At 39.9% G+C, this 19,243-nt stretch overlaps 1 protein-coding gene and 1 non-coding gene across 2 annotated transcripts in view; both read left to right on the top strand.

The window, feature by feature from the left end:
* The window catches only part of megf11 (multiple EGF-like-domains 11), a 45,608-nt gene extending 32,865 nt beyond the window's left edge, over positions 1–12,743 (top strand). The window contains exons 12-25 of the mRNA XM_026311557.1: positions 717–880; positions 1,023–1,125; positions 3,953–4,099; positions 5,485–5,619; positions 7,819–7,947; positions 8,538–8,666; positions 9,278–9,406; positions 9,556–9,684; positions 9,788–10,024; positions 10,194–10,369; positions 10,469–10,532; positions 11,379–11,423; positions 12,113–12,319; positions 12,568–12,743. Of these exons, the coding sequence (XP_026167342.1) occupies positions 717–880; positions 1,023–1,125; positions 3,953–4,099; positions 5,485–5,619; positions 7,819–7,947; positions 8,538–8,666; positions 9,278–9,406; positions 9,556–9,684; positions 9,788–10,024; positions 10,194–10,369; positions 10,469–10,532; positions 11,379–11,423; positions 12,113–12,319; positions 12,568–12,743 (1,970 nt within the window). The remainder of the gene's footprint in view (positions 1–716; positions 881–1,022; positions 1,126–3,952; positions 4,100–5,484; positions 5,620–7,818; positions 7,948–8,537; positions 8,667–9,277; positions 9,407–9,555; positions 9,685–9,787; positions 10,025–10,193; positions 10,370–10,468; positions 10,533–11,378; positions 11,424–12,112; positions 12,320–12,567) is intronic.
* Positions 12,744–17,109: 4,366 nt separating this feature from the next.
* trnaq-cug (transfer RNA glutamine (anticodon CUG)) lies at positions 17,110–17,181 on the top strand. The gene has a single exon. It is a non-coding gene; the product is annotated as a tRNA-Gln (tRNA).
* The last annotated feature ends 2,062 nt before the right edge of the window (positions 17,182–19,243 follow it).

The following is a 19,243-nucleotide window of genomic DNA, read 5'->3' on the forward strand; positions in this document are numbered from 1 at the left end:
TTTGATGTCATCATAGCGTCAATATTGTTCATTCGGTTTATTCTTGTCTATGGGTTAACCCTTGGGTAGACTGGTGATCTGTCTAACCTGCTTCTTGCCTGCTGTCAGCTGGTGCCTGAGGTTAAGGCACCAACCGTGTACCTGGACTTATTGCATGCCATGCTTCATCCTTTCCAATTCTTCCATTGTTCTTTCATTTCTGTAGTTTCAACTATCCAATGAAGGAATGCGATTCTGTAAAATAATTACAACAACACTGTCTCTGAGCATGAGTCTACAGCCATGCCAGCATCTCTATTTGGTTGTACTTCTGCATAATGGTGCAGTGAGTTAATTGCTAATATATCTTGGTTTACCAGCTCAGCATGCTAATATTTACTAATTAGTTTGATGGGAATGTCAATTTAGTAAGAGAACTTTATCAGAATATAAAAAAGTATTCAAGTAAACTGAGTAAATTTCGACTTGAGCACTTTTGACCTGCTGGGGTTGCTACAAGAAAGGTGCAAATGTTATTAGTTGTCTATGCAAAATAGTTTTTTCTTTTATGTCCTCATTTAATTTGAGGGTTCAAGACCCAAATTTGAAACCAAATGTATTATACCATTATTTTGAAATGATTAACTTTGGTGAAATTATTTAAAAATGTATATGTAGCTGTAAAACTTTGTATAAATAGTTGAGTCTTGTTGTGTCTCTGTTCTTGCTCACCACAGGCTGGCAGGGTGTGGACTGCTCCATCCTCTGTTCCAGTGGTACATGGGGTCTGGGTTGTAATCAAACATGCTTATGTAAGAATGGAGCTGCATGTGATCCTATAGATGGCATCTGCACTTGTTCTCCAGGGTGGAGGGGAGAGCACTGTGACGAGTCCTGCCCTGTAAGTCTGTTTTTCAACTGAGAGAGTGCTGTAAAAAATCCTTTAGGTGTTGAACCTTTTTAGAGGACCCGGCAGCTTGTAGTGTCTTATGGTACCAATGTGTAACAATTTAAAGGTACTCTATGGTTTTTATTGTTGTCAGGATGGCACCTATGGGCTGGAGTGTCGTGAGCGCTGTGACTGTAGCCATGCTGACGGCTGTGACCCAGTGAGTGGCTACTGCCGCTGCTACCCTGGCTGGACAGGTCAGTACTACATTTTCAAATAAGAGCAAGAGGAGCAGAAACAACCCCTGATATCTAAGCTCCATCAAATGCTAGTCAAGCATACTTACACACCAAAACAGGAAAATATGCTGGGGCAGTTATGGTTTGTGTTCTACAGTATGTTTACACAATGACTAAACAGTGTTTTGTTAATTAAATGTTCACTTTGTTTTGCCACTGAGCCAGTGGGGTATGTGTATGTTGATGTGAATTGAGCTCTAAATTAATTATCTTGGCAGACACAGTGGATATTAGTATGCAATCATGCTTATATCGTGTCCATTATTGGTTATACACAACATCAAAAGTGACTCTCCAGATAAATATATGGAGACTAAATCAAATCATTGCCCCAGAATGCTCTCATGAGTTTATACACACTGTGTGCTATTTTTATTTTGGGACCTGTTAATTATATAAAGTTCCAGGTTATTATAATATCAAACTGACATATTTATTCATCCATCAGAAAATCCACTCTTAGTTACCATAGGTTCCCTCACTCTGATTTCCCCCCTGAACCTGAACCTCAGTTTCAAATGTATGTACTGTATGTCTGCTTTTTGTTTCTTGTCATTTCACATATTTGCTTACAGGGAAAGAGCTGGGTGTTGAAAAATGTGAATGTCACTGCAAGGGTGACAATCATTATGCTGAAAAATGAAGCATCGCATCTGAATGTCAAATACAGGGGGCTAGCTGTGGACCTGGTCTCTGAGCCTGGGTGGAGAGGTGCAGTCAGGGAGGGAATAGATTCAGCAGGAAAGGTCAAGCCTGTGAGTTCTCAGCAGCCAACTCCATTCAGCCTCCTGAGCTTAGGGCATTTATTCTGGGAAACAATGTGGGTTTTATTATCTGCAAGAACGGAGCTGGCAAAACGGGCCTCTCATGCTCTGAATCCTGCACAGGTCGGGACCATCTGTCAGCCTTAATTGAGTCACCGGGGTGCAGGGCTAGGGCAGCCCAGTGGGCCAAACACACATACATACATACTTGAATCGTAGAGGCTTGAAAAAGGTTTCTCTGAAGGAAGGAGCACCTAGAGAGAGGACAGTGTGGGATCCATCACAGGGTTCAGAAAAAGAAAAAAAAAAACACTATTTACACTGGAGCTATTTTTTGATATAAGCACTAGTGTGCTAGTATGGTCAGTGATATGGTCATATCACTGACCATACTAGCTCCAGTTTTTGTGTGGCATCCTACTTTGCTGTCAACTTGATGTTTGTTTATTGTGAGGTTTGCATAAACTGTCAAGATGATTCTAGAAGTCTATATATTCATATATATATATATATATATGTGTGTGTGTGTGTTTGTGTGTGTGTGTGTGTGTGTGTGTGTGTGAGTGGCTAAGCCATATGTGACCCATGCAGTTGTTGCTGAACTGTCATAAGCCTGACATCAGCCAACAAAGCTTTAAAAGAGTGCTTGGGGAGTAGACACTTCATACAGGGGCTTTATGCTAGTCCATGTTATATAGGACCTCACCTTTTATTTGTGAAGGAATTCTAGTTCTAGTCCGTGTCATAGAGCAGGTAATGTGAGAATGCGTTTACATGCAGCGAGAGAAAGAGGGTTAAAGAGGGAGAGAGAGGTTTGCTTTGCTCTGTTCACTCTGTACAAATTGGATAGTGGGACCTCTGGCACTTCTCAGTGAAAAGCCTCCTTTGAAGAGACTTCACTTCTGGCTTTTCTCACTCCCTCACTCACTAGGCATCCAAAGCCCCTCTGTTTGTCACCATTAGACTGAAAAGTGTGATGCTCTGTCGGCATTCATTTTCTGACAGTAAAGGCAGTTACTGTTTTTTTTTTTTCTGACTGGCCTAGCAGAACCTCAGACACACTTGCACAAGCCGTTCCCTCCTTTTGATGTCCATGACTGGGCTTCTGACTAAATCACTGCCACCATGCCCCCTCCTCATCAGCACTAACATTTCCTTTTCCTCTACTCCATTCCAACCCAAAGGCACAGCGGATACTGTATAACATTAGTCTCCAGAGTTTAGTCCAGGTTTAATTCAAAGGTACTGCACTAATGCTGCTTTAATGACCACACCATTCCCAGATATTCTCATTCAAAGGAAATTTCAAATGAAGTTTCAAACTAAAGACTGATGCTTGAAAGGTTGCAGAGCTTGTGTGCCTATATGAGAGTATATGACTGTGTGTGTGTGCGATTACTTGCATTTTTCCAGTGATTTATTTAATGAACCTACTTGTATGTACAGTACAGCACATTTGATTTTACATCTCCGTTTTTTGAAGGTGTGAGAAGCATGTGCTAATGCATTCATGTGCACAGCGAAAGCCCTATATGGATGCAGTGTCTTGCGTTTGTTGGTTGGAGCAGGGCCAAAAGTGACACTTCCAGACTGTGCTCTTGTAGCCTGAGTACTTCCCATGGGCTCTGTATGCTATCCTCAGTTCTGCTGAAAGAGAATGGGAGACAAGCTCAGCCCCTCTGGGGGCCAGACCTTGTTAATCAACGCTGTGCAACTGACAGGGAGTGCTAGTGAGATCAAAAATAAAATACATTTGGAAAGGAGAAACAGAGTCTGAAAAGATGGCTGAACTAAAAAAAAAAAAAAAAAAAACTGCAGCTTCTTCATTCAGGGTTAAAATCTATTGAGGTTCCATGCTGGGTGAATAACCCTCCACAGATCAGCTGTGATCAGGCATTGTGAATGCTGTCCTTTGATGATTTGTTTTCACAGATGGCAGGCTCTTTAGAATATTTCAGCATACCAGTCTTTGCCTCTTAGTGCGCATTCGCTGAATATTCGTTATTGTAATTCGCCTGCAGGAATCCATTGTGATAATGTGTGCCCACAAGGCTTCTGGGGACCCAACTGTTCAGTCAGCTGCTCCTGTCAGAATGGAGGATCCTGCTCTCCAGAGGACGGCACATGTGTGTGTGCACCTGGATACAGAGGGACCTCCTGCAAAAGAAGTGAGCCTCCTCTTTCTCTCTTTATCCAGACCTTTAGGAATTAATGGCACGAGACTGAGAGCAGCACAGTAACAAACTCCATCACAGTACCGACCTTGGTTTGATCTCTCAAGAATTGTTGAAGGATAAGCCAGCTGAGGAGAAGCACTTTATTGTCCATCATAACTGCTTGAGTATAAATCCCTTCATCACAGCTATCACTTAATCACAGTGTCTTTACCCACACAGTAACCCCCTGACACATACACACACACATGTAAACACAAATACTCTTCACCCCACTACCCTGTCCTCAACAACCAACTCTCAGTGGGAGACTCACAGTCTTCATCCAGAGCTCATCAAAGGGCATGCTCACTGGGAGTGCCGGCTTTGGTATCTGAATGGGGTCTGTCTGAAGCTGCTCTCAAGTGATGAGCTCACTGATTGGGAGTGAAATTTACTGTTACAAACCTGTAAACATCAATTTAAGTGGAATTTAAGAGAGAGACTTAAACAAGCTGTGAGTGTGTGTCTGTTTATAAACGTGAGGAAATGATTACTCCTTGAAATTCAGGGTAATTTTTTTTTTTTTTGTCAGGTGAAAAGCTCATATCTGCCGTTTTGCTCTTTTTCCTGTTGAAACTTTAATTGAAGGATTACATGCTTCTCTGGAGGCGGATGAAGGTGTATCACACCTGGGGCTTTAAATAAAATCGGAACCCTTAGGGTAAACTTACTGCTGCATGGTTGTCAAACAACAACCCAGGGTGTTTTTGTCAGTTTTGAAAAGTTTATTTTTGAAATGTCTGATTGTCTCCTGAGAGCAATGATAATGCAGGAGGGAGCTTTCCCAAATCAGTAGCTATGAAAATAGAAACATAACATGGATTTTTATGCTGTACTGAAAAGAAAAAAAATGTTTTTAATGTACAGTAAATTACAGCCTTGAATCATGGTTGCACAGTTAGCGCTCTTCTTATAAAATGTTAGTATAATTACCTTTTATACCACCTTTTGAATGTGTTTTAACACATTCTGTCAATAAAATTCACATATTTAACACAAAGTTGTTTGTTTCCTGACATTTATAGATCATGAAGCTGCTCTCAAGACTTTACATGAAACAGACTTTCAAAATATTAGCTCTTTTATTGTGCCATTTCTTGCAGCAGATAAGATGGGGGTGATTACAATAGACATAATAAAGACAGATTCTTCTGCCTTCTCTATCCCTTTGCTTCCTCTCCTCTTTTCTGCTCTATCTTTCTGCTCTGCTCTATTCCCTTCTTCAGTGTAGTCCCTTGATCACGCATGTCAAGCCTTGTTTCATTATTATATACATCTTCCACCCAACACTGGTGACTGATTCCCTCTTTTCTCCTACCACACTCTGCCTGCTGCAGTCTGCTCTCCAGGGTTCTACGGGCACCGCTGCAGCCAGTCATGTCCGCAGTGTGTGCACAGCACCGGACCCTGCCATCATGTCACAGGTCACTGTGAATGCCTGTCTGGCTTCACCGGCTCTCTCTGTAACCAAGGCAAGTAGCCTTCTGTGATCCTTTAACAGTTTCCTGCTGTTTCGCTTATCCTCCGTCTTTTCATCAGTAAAATAGTAAGTACAGGATATATTTGAAGATGTCCTTTTATTTTGTCTTGGCATGAAATACTAAAATCTGTGTTTAAATGGCTATGATTATAAAATGTTATTATGTGCTGACACCTGCAATATCTCATAATAATCTGGGAGTCAGTTCCGTGCCAATAAACCTTTTCTGTCACAGCATTACGTGAGAACACCTGTATGCTGCCTTACAGGCCATGGTGTGCTCACTGGCTCTAATAAGATTAAGGAATGACCTGCTGTCTCTCCCCCTGGCAGTTTGCCTTGAAACTGTCAATAATGTCTATTATCTATGCACCCCAGACCAGAGGAATATAAAAAAAAAAAAAATCTACAGGAACCTGAATATTGCTGAGACTCACTTTTTCAGGAAAAGAATATGTCAAGCAAATGTTTATGTCTCCTCCCCAATTCTGTAAAGAGAGCCTGCAAGGAAATCACTTTTCACATATGAATGGAAACATAAATACATCATATATGCATATATGTCTATTCTACTAGTTAAAGTTTCTGTGTATTGCCTTAAGAGGTTATTTTATATCAAGTTCATTTTAATCATAGAGGAAGAGCTCATCATACTTCATTACAGTTTGTAAATGGGTTTGAATTAGTATGTTACACTTTTAGAAGTCATGAGTCATTTTAACACATCTGTGTCCTTGTGAGCCAACATTCATTTTAAAAAGAGATCATGAAGCTACTGGATAAGGAAATATGAGAATAACTATCACATAATGTGTTGGTTGTATCATAAATGTGTATAAAAATGAACACATATGTTGTTTAGTGATGCAACTCGAGTTATTATTGTGTCATGTATATAATTTGGCCATAAATTACAAATCTGCTCTTCATCACTGTGTTGAAGAAAGATACCAACTTACAAATGTACTCTAGATTTAACTCCTAATAATTTACCATTTTTTTTATAAATTACCAAAAGGCAGTGGGGATTTTTTGAATTCTCTTTCATGGCTTTGAGCAATGTCTTACAAATAAATGTTTAATAGGTTAGCTAAAGGAAGAGTAAAAAGAAAAAAAAACAAGAGCCAATCCTAATTTGTCTGGAATATAATTAATGGTGAACATGCGTTAGGCCACAAGGGACAAAGATGGCCAACAACAGGCAGATTTTCCTCTTGTTAAGCCCCGTTGGCGTCCTCACATGTCCTCTGTCCAGCATACAAAGTCCCAACTTAATGAAGCTCTCTTGGTGTATTAAGGCTTGAATCCCTAGAAGCAGTAGTATGGGGAGCCAACCTCATGGCCTAATGACAACCTGCTTGAAGGAGCTTGAAAGAGGTGTCAAGAAGAGGGGAAAGCCAGCTGAAATGTAATCATTAAAATCACGCCACATGGAAATGAATTAGACCCGTCTCTTTTACAACCCAGGTACCTTATCTGATCTAACGCTCGGCTATTCTCTTTAGATGAAACCTTTTGATGCTGCGGCTCCCTGATCCTGATGGTTAGATACACCTTGCTTCAATTTGTCCCATGGTTCAACAAGAAAACACAATGGAGGTTTCATTGGAAATGACATCTTTTATTGAAGAGTGCCGGAGAGCATTGAAATATTAATTTCATAAAATATGTATACGGTGGTCTGTGTACATGGTCTATTTTAATTCTGTGGCACATCACTCATTCCACTCTTGTGAGTAGAAATGGGGCAGTTGTGCCACTGGAGGCAGTGATTGACTCCTCCTTTTTGTCTAAACAGATCACTTCATGTCCACTCAAATGGAACAATATCATCCATTAGAGGAGTACAACCAGGAGCAGACTTGGGTAGAAAAGCAGCCTTTGAATATGACCCAGCCCAGCTCAACCCAGAGACGAGTGCTTATTTGGAAAGTCTTAAAAAACGCAAATAACTTATAATAAAGAAAAATTAACCATACACATGCAGCGCCACTCTGGAATGCCAGCCGTTTTGTGATTGACCAGATTCTACAGATGGCCAATCCAACTCTGAGTACAACCTTTTTATGTATGTGCTCACAGTAATGTGTCCAGGTTTGATGCCATGTTGGTAATGGATTTTACTACTTTTTGCATGTTAGTGATAAGGGTTGTTTTATAAAGTGCTATTTTGTGTATTTGTGTTATGCAGTGTGTCCAAGTGGCAGGTACGGGAGGGCCTGTTCTGAGATCTGCCTCTGCACCAACAATGGAACATGTAATCCTATCGATGGCTCCTGCCAGTGCTTACCTGGTTGGATAGGAGATGATTGCTCTCAGGGTATAGTTTCTTTCTGTTCATTGTGTTTAATTTGCTCATTTTTCCTTGTTTTCTCCCTCTCGTTGTCTGTCTGCACTCCCATTTACTGTCTCACACTTACCTTCATACACATTAATCATTTTCATGACCCCTACACATTCGAAGAACTACCCTCAGCCCCAGCTGATGTAAAACACACAGCTTGCTTAAATGATTGTTGTAATCCATTATGCTCTTTGATTTACAGCACTGTAGGCCAAAGATTATTAGCAGAGCTTTGAGCTGTCATGTCATGGGAAATTGGTGTGTGTGTTTTTTTTTTTTTTTCAGAGCATTAACTACTTTAAGTAAAAATAACTTATGATCAGATAGTTGTTATATTACCACTGACTCCCATGTCTGCTCAAATATTACAAGTTATGGGCTTTTAGAGGACAAAGATTATGCTGGACTTTCTGCAGGGATTTATGTTTTATGTATGCATGGACAATATGTAGTCACCCCCCCCAAAAACATATATGTTATGCATTTCATGTATCCATGCACAGGACATTAAGTGTGTATGAGAGAGTGTCTGATTATGAGTTTGACTGTGTCTCTGGCGTCTGCAGCCTGTCCCTCTGGGCACTGGGGCCCTGATTGTCTCAACTCGTGTAACTGTCACAACGGAGCCCAGTGCAGTGCCTACGATGGGGAGTGCAGGTGCAGCCCCGGCTGGACCGGACTTTACTGCACACAGCGTGAGTCTCTCAGATCCAGTTAGTAGACGCACAGTGTCATCTATTGGCAATTCAGCAGAACTGCAGCAGATGACAAGTGAGAAGCAAGACGTATTTTTCAGAGACAAACGGGCAACTAGATGATATTAGAAAAAGAGCAGCATCAAAATAGAAGTAATGCTCACTTCATTATTTTGCTTATTGTACATTCCAGTCATTCAATCAGGGATAGTGCAGATCATCAACATTGGTCCACTAATTTGAATGCCATTATCTACCACCCCAAGGGTTTTGGTCTTCTTCGTAGTGTCATGATCCTGCTACTATGCATGGAAATTACATTTGTTTTCCATGTTTTTTACTTTATCACACAAATTCTTACTATTTCCAGTTCTTACCATTTTTTCCCGTTTCTGTTTTATGTTAACAGCATAAATGCATTTGCTGCCAAAGCAGGAAATGTTTCATTTCCATTCATTCACATTGTGCCTTATTGAGTATGCTGCAGAGACATTGAATGGTATTGATTTTCCTGTTCCCTTACAACATGACCTTGATCTTTATGTTGTCTTCCCTTCTCTTTGTTTTTTTCCATCCCTCCCACACCAACATTTTAAACATTTCTGTCCCAGGCTGTCCTTCAGGGTTCTACGGCAGGGATTGCTCTGAAGTCTGTCGCTGCCAAAATGGCGCAGATTGTGATCACATCACTGGCCAGTGTGCTTGCCGAACAGGCTTCATTGGGATGAGCTGTGAGCAGAGTTGAGTAGGCCCAGCACATTCTAGCTCTGAGCAAAATATCCCTGTGGATGAGTGTGGTTATATGTGTGTGTTCTGTTAACACTTTGGCTCCCACTCTCTAAGTGCTTTAATTTTCATTGATGTAGTAATGCACCTCTCTCCCATGCAGAGTGTCCTGCTGGTACATTTGGATATGGTTGCCAGCAACTGTGTGAGTGCTTGAACAATGCTACCTGTGACTATGTGACTGGAACATGCTACTGCAGCACTGGATATAAAGGCATCCGTTGTGATCAAGGTGAGAGGTGATCAAGATGATTGAGTCTCTCCACTGTGTTATTACTCAAACACAGATGTGTACACATTGTTTAAACAACCCATTTTTTGTGGCTTTTTTGTAGCAGCTCTGATGATGGAGGAGCTAAACCCATACACCAAGATTAGTCCAGCCCGAGGCTCAGAGCGCCAGTCTGCAGGGGCTGTCATGGGCATCATCTTCCTCCTCCTCATCATCATGGCCATGCTCAGTCTGTTTGTGTGGTACAGACAGAGGCAGAGGGACAAAGGCCAGGAGATCCAGCCCAGTGTATCCTACACTCAAGCAATGCACATCACCAATGGTGACTATTCCCTCTCTGGTAAGATATTTTAGGTTAGGATTTGTCCATCAATGTATTTTTGATTACATTTTACATTGATTGTAAGCAAACGTAACTGTACATTTCACTACTTTGAAGACAGTAGATATATGAACATTTTTATTCTAATTTAATTTACAAACTACTAAGCTTGTTGTGTATCCCTCAGAGTGTGGCAGTACTGTAGCAATTAGGACTAGTACTGCTGAAGTTAATCAGAATCAGAGCAGCAGCAGCAGCAGCGGTGGTGGCCAGTGCTTCTCCAACCCCAGCTACCACACTGTGGCCCAGTGTAATGTCGTCTCAACCATCTCCAGCAACCTGGATGGCACACTGACCCTCAAAGTATAGTCACACTCTACCACTCTATCTCATTAAGACTTCACTTCACAATAACCTACTACATTATAAAGACAACACTGAACTGTGCTGTTCTTTTCACAGTCAAGCACCCTGAAAAGCAGAAATGGCTCAGAGTGGAGAGCTTACTGCAACCTCAATGACCTAGGTCAGTTTTCCTCTTTCTTATCACGACAGACCACATACATCCTGAATTTGAACTTTGTAGAATTGTTACTTCAAGGGCAAAGACGCGCGTGTCATTAGTAAAAACCTCATCTTGGTTCTGAATCGGACACAGTTACCCTGCTGTGAATGAAGATGAACCGGGGGTTTCTTGTTAGACATAACCTTTGCTCTGATTTTGATTAGATATGCGCGTGGGACAGAGAAAGCAGTAGTGTGGAGGTGAATACGGGTCACAGTGAGCTCATTAGTCCTCTATCACCTCCCCCAGTGGGTTTTTTTCTATATCATGGCCTGTGGATTATAGAATTTTTTTTTAGAAAAACGACCTAATAACTGCTTACTATAAATATCAAGTTTATTATTGGTGCTGTCTGGCTATGACTTAATTACACCTTGAAAGTGGCCATATCATACATTATAATTTGCTGTTCACCATTTATTACACAACAGTATTGAGTTTATAAATGACAAAGTTTTTTTTTCAAGATTACATATCAACTCCATCATGTGCTCTTACTTTGTGATGGTATAAAGCAAATAATAGACCAATGTAGCTTCAAATGGACTTTGCTTCATGATGTTTACTCGTTTGGAAAATACCTCGCCAAGACCTCAGTTGTGGTTATGTGACTGTAAACCCTGGGGGATTGTGACAGCAAGTGAGCGACACATTCCAAAGCGTCTCACATTCACAATTCTCTAAAAAAATAAGACATGATACATTGTTGTGTACTACTAAAATACAGTATCTTAACAAGATATTTCCTGTCAGCTTCCACCCATTGTGGGAATTGCTATGTGATGTTTGACTTTCATGTTTTGACAGATGTTCAACAGGGAGAGACACAGACACAGAGAGGTTCCAGAAAAGGTATATAATTAATTGTTGCAGCAGTGTGTGTGTGTGTGCGTGTGTGTGTGCAAGCAGACAAATACTGCATGCGGAATCCTGTTCAGCTTCACCAGCACCAATATTACAAAATCCTTTTACACTTAACTGCCCATGTATCAATTTCTCCATTTGGTTTCTATTCCCTCCTGAGACAGCTATTTCTCTGACCCAAAATCCCATATTCTTATATTCTCCAAACCCGCTGCACTTTGGACAAGATCACGGTGGGCTGAGATTTTGTTCCAACAGTAATTGCTCTCTATGGCTCAGTGCCCGATACATCATTTTGTCTCCCACACTATGCAGTCAGTGGTGAATGTGAGGGACCCAGGGGTGTGAAGAGTGGTCTGAAGCAGCTTTGCTGCGGTCTCTAATGAGGCCTCTTATCAGGCCAATGAGACTGTTATGGATGAGATAAGCCTTCCACTCTCTCCCCTTTGTACTCTGATTACTATATACCACCATTAGTCACCTGTCAGGGACAAAAGAAGTACAATGTATTCAGAATGGCAACGATTTTCAATTCCATCTACCAGGCTTCACTCTGATATCTATTTAAATTTTAGTGGTCATATCAGAGTCTAGCATTAATACCACTGCTATGATGCAGTGACGATATCTTCATCTTTGCTAATACTAAATGTGTCCTTGTCTCGTAGCCAATGCAGATTACATCAAAGGCTCCATGTGCAGCAACAGCTCCTGCTCCCTCAATACTGAGAATCCATACGCCACCATTAGAGACCCACCAGGGCTGGCTTGCAAGCATACAGACAACAGCTATGTGGAGATGAAGTCCCCCTCCCACCGTGAGGTGCCCTTTGGAGGCACAGCCACCCTCCTGGGCAGTGTGAGCAGGAATGTCTATGATGTTGGTGAGTGCATTGCTGCTCTGGTGTGTGGAGCTCAGCAGGGTCCTGCAGCTTATGGCCTCTCTGGTCGTGTCTCCTGCTGTGAGCCTGTACAGACTTTGTAAGCCTTGATAAGAGTAAATGTGAGCAGCCTCCCTATTGCATGCATCTCTACTTTCTCCTTTTTCTTCAGCCTGTGTCTGCCACTCTTCAGCCTCAGTGTTTCTCACATACCTCTCCTTTTTCCTTCCTTCTTTCCTAAACTATCACAGAGCCAATGGTGAGTGTCCTGCAAGGACCCAACGGAATGGCCACCGGCTTCTCCCAGAGCCCCTATGACCTTCCCCGTAGTACCCATATCCCTAGCCACTATGACATATTGCCCATGCATCACAGCCCCACGCACACATCCCAACCACTCCCAGAAAGTCCCAGCTCTCTGCTGTAGAGGTAACACCCTTCACCCGGCCCTGACAAGTGTGCTGGCATCCGGGCAACGTTGAACAAATGTTCAGCCAATTCTCAACCGACAGCCCTCCCTTTGTCTCTGTGTGTTTGATTTAGAAACTGAGATGCTGAGATGGAGGTACAGCCACAGCTCCTCTGGACAGTGCTCTCTTTGGCTCCCTCACTTACACTCTTTCTGCAGCCCCGAAAAGGGGGAGGGAAGGAAAGAGTGTCCCACACACCAGCGACCATTCACCCGTTTTATTTTCTTATAGAACTGATCACTCAAACTAATGCCTGGTCTCCTGAAGTGGAACATAATGGTTCCAAACAGCACTAAGGGCAGCATACATGAATTGAGTGGACAGATTATTTACAAGGAGAGAGGTATCCTCACGCTCATTTTTAGCCCATGATATAGGTTTACTATTCTGGGGCAGCCAAGTGTTTATAATATCTCCTAAACAGAAGTTATTTTGGTACAGCAACCTTGACCATGTCAAGCCATGAAGTGATTAACTATATGCAGACACCAGAGTTTATGATTCATCACTGTGTGCAGAGGCTGCAGCTCAGATGAAGTGGTTCTGATTATCTACTCTCAAGTAAAGAAAAAGCAGAGAAGGTTTCGTTCTAAATATTAAACATGGAAACTTGGCTGAGAGTGAAGCGAGTCAGAGGAAGCATGGATAAATAGAACAAAAATGTTGTAATGGTCTTTCAGTCACTGTTATTTGGTAATGGTCACACAATTAGTGCTAATGTGTGTAATTGAAGAGCTTCTTATAAGTTGCAGTGTAAATGAGCCCCAGTGTATCTGGAGATGCATTCAGGTCACCAGTGTTTTTGTATTTATTGCATTGCTGAGAATTGCACACATACAGTAGGTTTAAGGTTTGGATTTTCCCCCACACTGATGAAGTGATCAGATCTTGTGTTGTTTTTTATGTGAAAGCGTTTTTCATGTAAATGTCTTAGTTTACGTTTTTTAAAATATGAGTGTTATGAAGGGATTGCTTTGATTGTTTATGATTTGTATTTACAAAGCTAATTGCGTTATTAATTAATTTATATTTGTGATGGTGAATTTTTATCAGTGTGACACTAGAATAAAAAAAAATGAGCATGATCAGACAATGGGTACCCCTCTGATGTAGATAACACACAATTTATCTTCTTGTGAGATGATCAGTGTCATTTTGTGAACCGGTTTTAAAGTTATTTAAAATGTTCTTTCTTGCTCTCGCGCTTTCTGTCAGATTGTAAATTTAAAATATGGTTTTATCTGACCAATTCTAGACCCACAAATAACCTGTGCAGTATTTACAAAGGGAACTATATATAAAAAGACCATTTAAAATATTTTATGTTTGTATCACACTGATTATTTATTGAACTCAATTTATTTCATCCACTGTGTGAATTCCATTTCATCCTCTGTAGAAGCAATAACATGTTGACAATCGATGCAGCTTTTCATTAGTGCTGGACATTATGTCATCTTTGACCAGTGTGGTGACAGTAGACCATGTTTTATGTGATTTTTTTTCTGTGAGAAAGATTTTTCAGTTGCTGTCAAATCAATGCTGCTTGCTGTTTTGGTACACCCATTTCAAATTAAAAGCCTATTCTGCCGTCAGATACCTGTTTCAGTCAGGTTCATATCCTGGATACACAGAACACTGAATTTAATGAATTTACTTATGAATCTTATTAGACAATTTCTAAACAGTGGAAGCGTGCTTGCATGCATACGATTGGTCTGGAATTATAATGCAAGTCAAGCCAGTAGAGGGCAGCAAAGATTGCATTTTTGGCATTAATGTGGATTAATGATTAGATACATGGTCTTAAACCACCGGCACAGAGCAATTTAACATTAAAAAATATTTCATCACAATAAGCTACAGGACTGGCTCATGTATCTAATGACATAGTGCAATTGTGGATAATTATTAAGCAACTCTTGACTTTATTAAAAATAGGATGATTGTTATATTGTGTGAAAGCTGCAATGAGTCAGCTCACTACAGTTGAGGATTTTTGATTGTTCCTAGTAAGAAGCAGGTTTCCCGAGCTCCGTGGATGATGTTCATATCAACGAGCTGACAGCTAACAAGCCCTGAGTGATGCCTCACTGAAGGAAAATGCAGCCAGTAAGTCAAGCAGCTAATGGACCAAATACAAGTGAGTACGTCAGAAAGACAAAGTCACACTGCAGTGAGGTGAGCACGAGAGATTCCAATTTTGTAGCTTGTCAAATATCCCCTCACAACAATCAGTATGGATATGATTTGTCAGAGCTTAGAGTTGCAGAAGGCAACAAGACACAGATTGAATGTGGCATATTAGAGGCCAGATTGAAAGCTAGGGAGATTCTGAATGGTGAAAAGTTCAAACTGTGTGAAAATCAAATGCTTCCCAGCATGACTTTTTCCTGAAAAAGAGCTGAAACCATTGCTCATGTTCACATGTGAGCATTATTATCGCTGCAAGGGAGCTCATGCTGTCTTTCCATCATATGGTGATAGAAAATGATTGATTTTCTATTTCAGCCATTCTGGAAAAATCTTAATGGTAGAAATACCAATAAATTATCTCCATCTAATCCACATTTGCACTCCATTAATTCTAATTTTGCAGCATCATTAGTTTCAGAGAAAGTTGCATTCTTAGATATATTTTCACATAATTTATTATTTATTTACAGTACACCAGTTAACATTCTAAGACAAAGGTTTTCTGAACTAGACCTTTCAAAAAGATTTTATTTATTCACGTGAATAACAATACAAGGTTTGTTAGCTGCAGTGTGAGCAGTATTCTTGGATTCATCTTTTTCTAAACAAAACCAGATTTAATTAATGTAGAAATATCTGTCAGAGGGATTATATATACCCAGAAAACATGGAACAATGGAACCCCGGCCATATATAAATTCAAAGCAGGACTGTCTCCAGGCTAATTATTAAAATCCTGTTTAGTAATGCAGAAGGAAAGAAGAGCTGCAGGGACTTTCTCTTACTAATGCAGGCCTCAGGCATAAACTTTTCTGCTGCAGTCAGCCTGTCAGCTATATCTTTCACCCTAAGCTCTTTTTCACAGAAGCTGCCAGTTGGGGGAGGCAATACTTCTAAATGCCCTGTCAGAGTTGTACCTTTGGTTTATTCTCAACAGGCTGCACCTGGATGCTGACCACAATGCTGCTTTATAACCTGCCACTTTCACTTCAGCCTGACATCGCCTGCTGAGAGCCAGAGTGGAAGATTTATGCAGGGTGAGAACAAATGAAGGGAACATCAAACAGAGAAATACTGCTATATGACACCCTGTGTTAAGATGAGCTTTCAGTTTGTATTGTCACAGTGAATGTAATTGGTATAATTGTGCTCTTACTTAATCATGTACTGACTGCACTCTGCTGTGGTTTAGCCCATCGCAGAGCTCAGCTGCAGATCTTTATTGTGGTCACGTCCTACTACAGGAACTGTAGCATCTATCCAGGATGAATCTTTACTTAGCCCTTCTTAACGAATAATTAGTATTCATCCCATGCAGGGTGATCATTTTAATTCTTGTTTTTATAATTGTTCCCTAAATTCACAAAAAAAATCTGTGTTGACATACATAATTCCATACAAATATATCTTTAGCAAAGCAGTTATAAGGACAAAAAAGCTTTGTCTGAAGCGGTCTAAATATAGAAGTCAGTCCATGGAAGACAAGTCTGTGAGAATGCCCTGAATATTCAGGGCTCCAGAAATGGATATTTCATAGAGTGATATTATATAAATACATGTATGCAAGACCTTAAGGCCAACAGCATCCCATCACTCATATACTGTTATAACTCTATAAGACTGAAATATTTTTTGTGTGCGTTATGTTTTGTACAAAAAAAAAAAAAAAGATTGATTCATACGCGATATAATCTATGTCCACAAAATTCCTAATGATAAACTTAATTGATTCCTATTTGGGGGGGGGGGGGGGGGGGGGGCACAAATTATGCTAATTAACTTCTTTATTTACTGAACTGAATATGGATAAAGTGTCGAACATAAACTACAGATTTAATAGAAACTGAACATTGAGCTTTCATCAAACTGGGATTTATTCCAGGATTGCTGTATTGGACTGCTTTAGGTGAATAAACTGGCCACTGTTTGTTACGTGAATGACGCTATTCCTTCTATTGGCCACTAGTCGGCAGACAGCGTGCCAGTGTGGAATAGGAATCAATTGATAGGGCATAGGTTCTCTCTCTTAAATATGTATTTATATAAATATACATTTACGGAAATGTTATAGTAAGAGAAAAATCCGGAGTTGTATTCCAGGCCAATAAGTTTCAGCTGTCCACGTGTGGTTCCATGGTGTAATGGTTAGCACTCTGGACTCTGAATCCAGCGATCCGAGTTCAAATCTCGGTGGGACCTGATTTTTTTTTTTTTTTCAATCATGACTCATGTGATGTGTTTAACTCATTGTAATGTGTGTTTGGTTTTTTGTTTTTCAAATCTGTATTCTTGGTCTGTAAATACTGGTGTGTAGGGCTTATATTTAACTATAACAACACAAAACTAATGAAACAATTCAGGACAGGCTGTTGCCATAGATGCTTTGTTTCCACCCACTTTTTGACAGCAGCAGTAGTGACAGGCCTTCACCTCCTGACTAATTTTTTCACTGTGATGCCATGTAACACCTACAGAAGATGTCTGTTTTGTTCTTGATCTATCGCTCGTAAGTTCATGCTGAGCTATACAGTGTTATCAGAACACATCACGTAATGTCAGTGCTGCCGAAGCCCAAAAGAAGAAATAATGTCACTGTTTCTGGCTCTAAGAGGTAAGAAATGTGAAAGTTACTGTTGCTTGCAGTAAGAAGTCAGAGAGCATGGCATTATTATGATCGTTTTCTAAATGCATTATTGTGTTACTTATCCATCCATAATTAATAACCCATATTTTCAGCACATGCAGTTATATGCTAAGGTTTAAGAATTTTTTTGTACATGCCACAATCACAGTTAAATTCATAGTCATAGTCAGCTGCAGACTCCCACAGAAAACACAGAAAAACAGCCCCAAATTCTTTTTGAGACACACCAATTGGAAAGTAAATAACTGGACCAGGTCTGAATATACAGTCTGTGATCTTCACAAATATTGTCATTTGTAAGCTTCACTATAACTGTATGTTTTGGAAATCACCACACAAGGGCAGTAGAGGGCAAAACAATAGGCCATGTTGTCACTGGTCTCAGAGACTGACTGAATTTTCTGCACCAATTTTTCTAACCATGACATTAACAGACATGTTTAACTGCACATGTGGCAACAATTGTTTTATTTATTTATGTTCTGTTGTAGTATCTTAAATGTAGCTGCACTAAAAAATAGCTGAATTAGTTGGCTGAATGAGAAAAAATATTGAGTAAAATGTAAACACATAAATGCATTGTTTTTCTCAGAGATATGAGAGTCACTGTCACATTAAAAAAAGCCCTCACAATTTTGAGATTTTGGAGTTTTTAAAATATTAGTACTATACATAAGTATAAGGATTTCATTATTTTATTTAAAGAAAGCTGTTCACTCTTTTTGTGAGAATTCAGGGTTTTAGCAATTTGGATCTGCTTATATTCTGCAAATGAAAAATAACATTATCATTGTATATACTGTAAGATGGAGGGGTATTTAAACTTGTTATAATAAATGTAACTACTTTTAGACCACCACGAAGCACTCAGCTGTTTGTAACATAGAGCTGCAACAATTAAGCTACATAGTGAAATAATCAGTTGATAGATGGAAAAATAGTCGGTGATAAAGTAAGTAATTGATGCATTTATTGTCATGTACCAAAAAATAAAAAACTGAATATCTTTGTTAGTGAGACAAAATAGGCCAGCCATTGTACTTTGTAGTAGTCTGTGGGAAAGTGCAATGGGCATTTGTTGTTGTTGTTGTTGTTGTTAGTTGCAGACTGTAAAGATATAAATCTATACATCTTCTTTTTTGAAGAAAATGTTATTTGGCAAGTAAAAGGATAAATTAATTCTAAATATGCTTAATAACGCTCTTTTAAAAATACCAAGATGGTAGTTTTCATGTGGGGTTAAAGTTTTATAACACTTTGGCTTAAAATTTACAGTAAATGAGGGCAAATGTTTGCAGCTTAATGCCATGGGTTACTGAACAGGTGTAGCGTCCTTATACACCTGGCACAGACCCAGGAGTCCAAGTAGTCACAGGGCCTCTGATCTTCATCTGCAGACTCGCACATCCACAACCAATACTGGCAATGGTTTTGTATCTCTTTTAGCGCGGTTGTCGTACTCCTGTGTTTTACAACTTCTGCTACTACCAGGTTTCATCAGGGTGCTCGGGCTAACAATAATAATAATCATAATAACTATTATTATTATAATACTTATAATAAGAACAATATATAATCATAATAATAATAATTATTATTATTATTAGAATTATAGTC

Source organism: Mastacembelus armatus, chromosome 6 (genome assembly GCF_900324485.2).
Source record: "Mastacembelus armatus chromosome 6, fMasArm1.2, whole genome shotgun sequence".
NCBI lineage: Eukaryota > Metazoa > Chordata > Actinopteri > Synbranchiformes > Mastacembelidae > Mastacembelus > Mastacembelus armatus.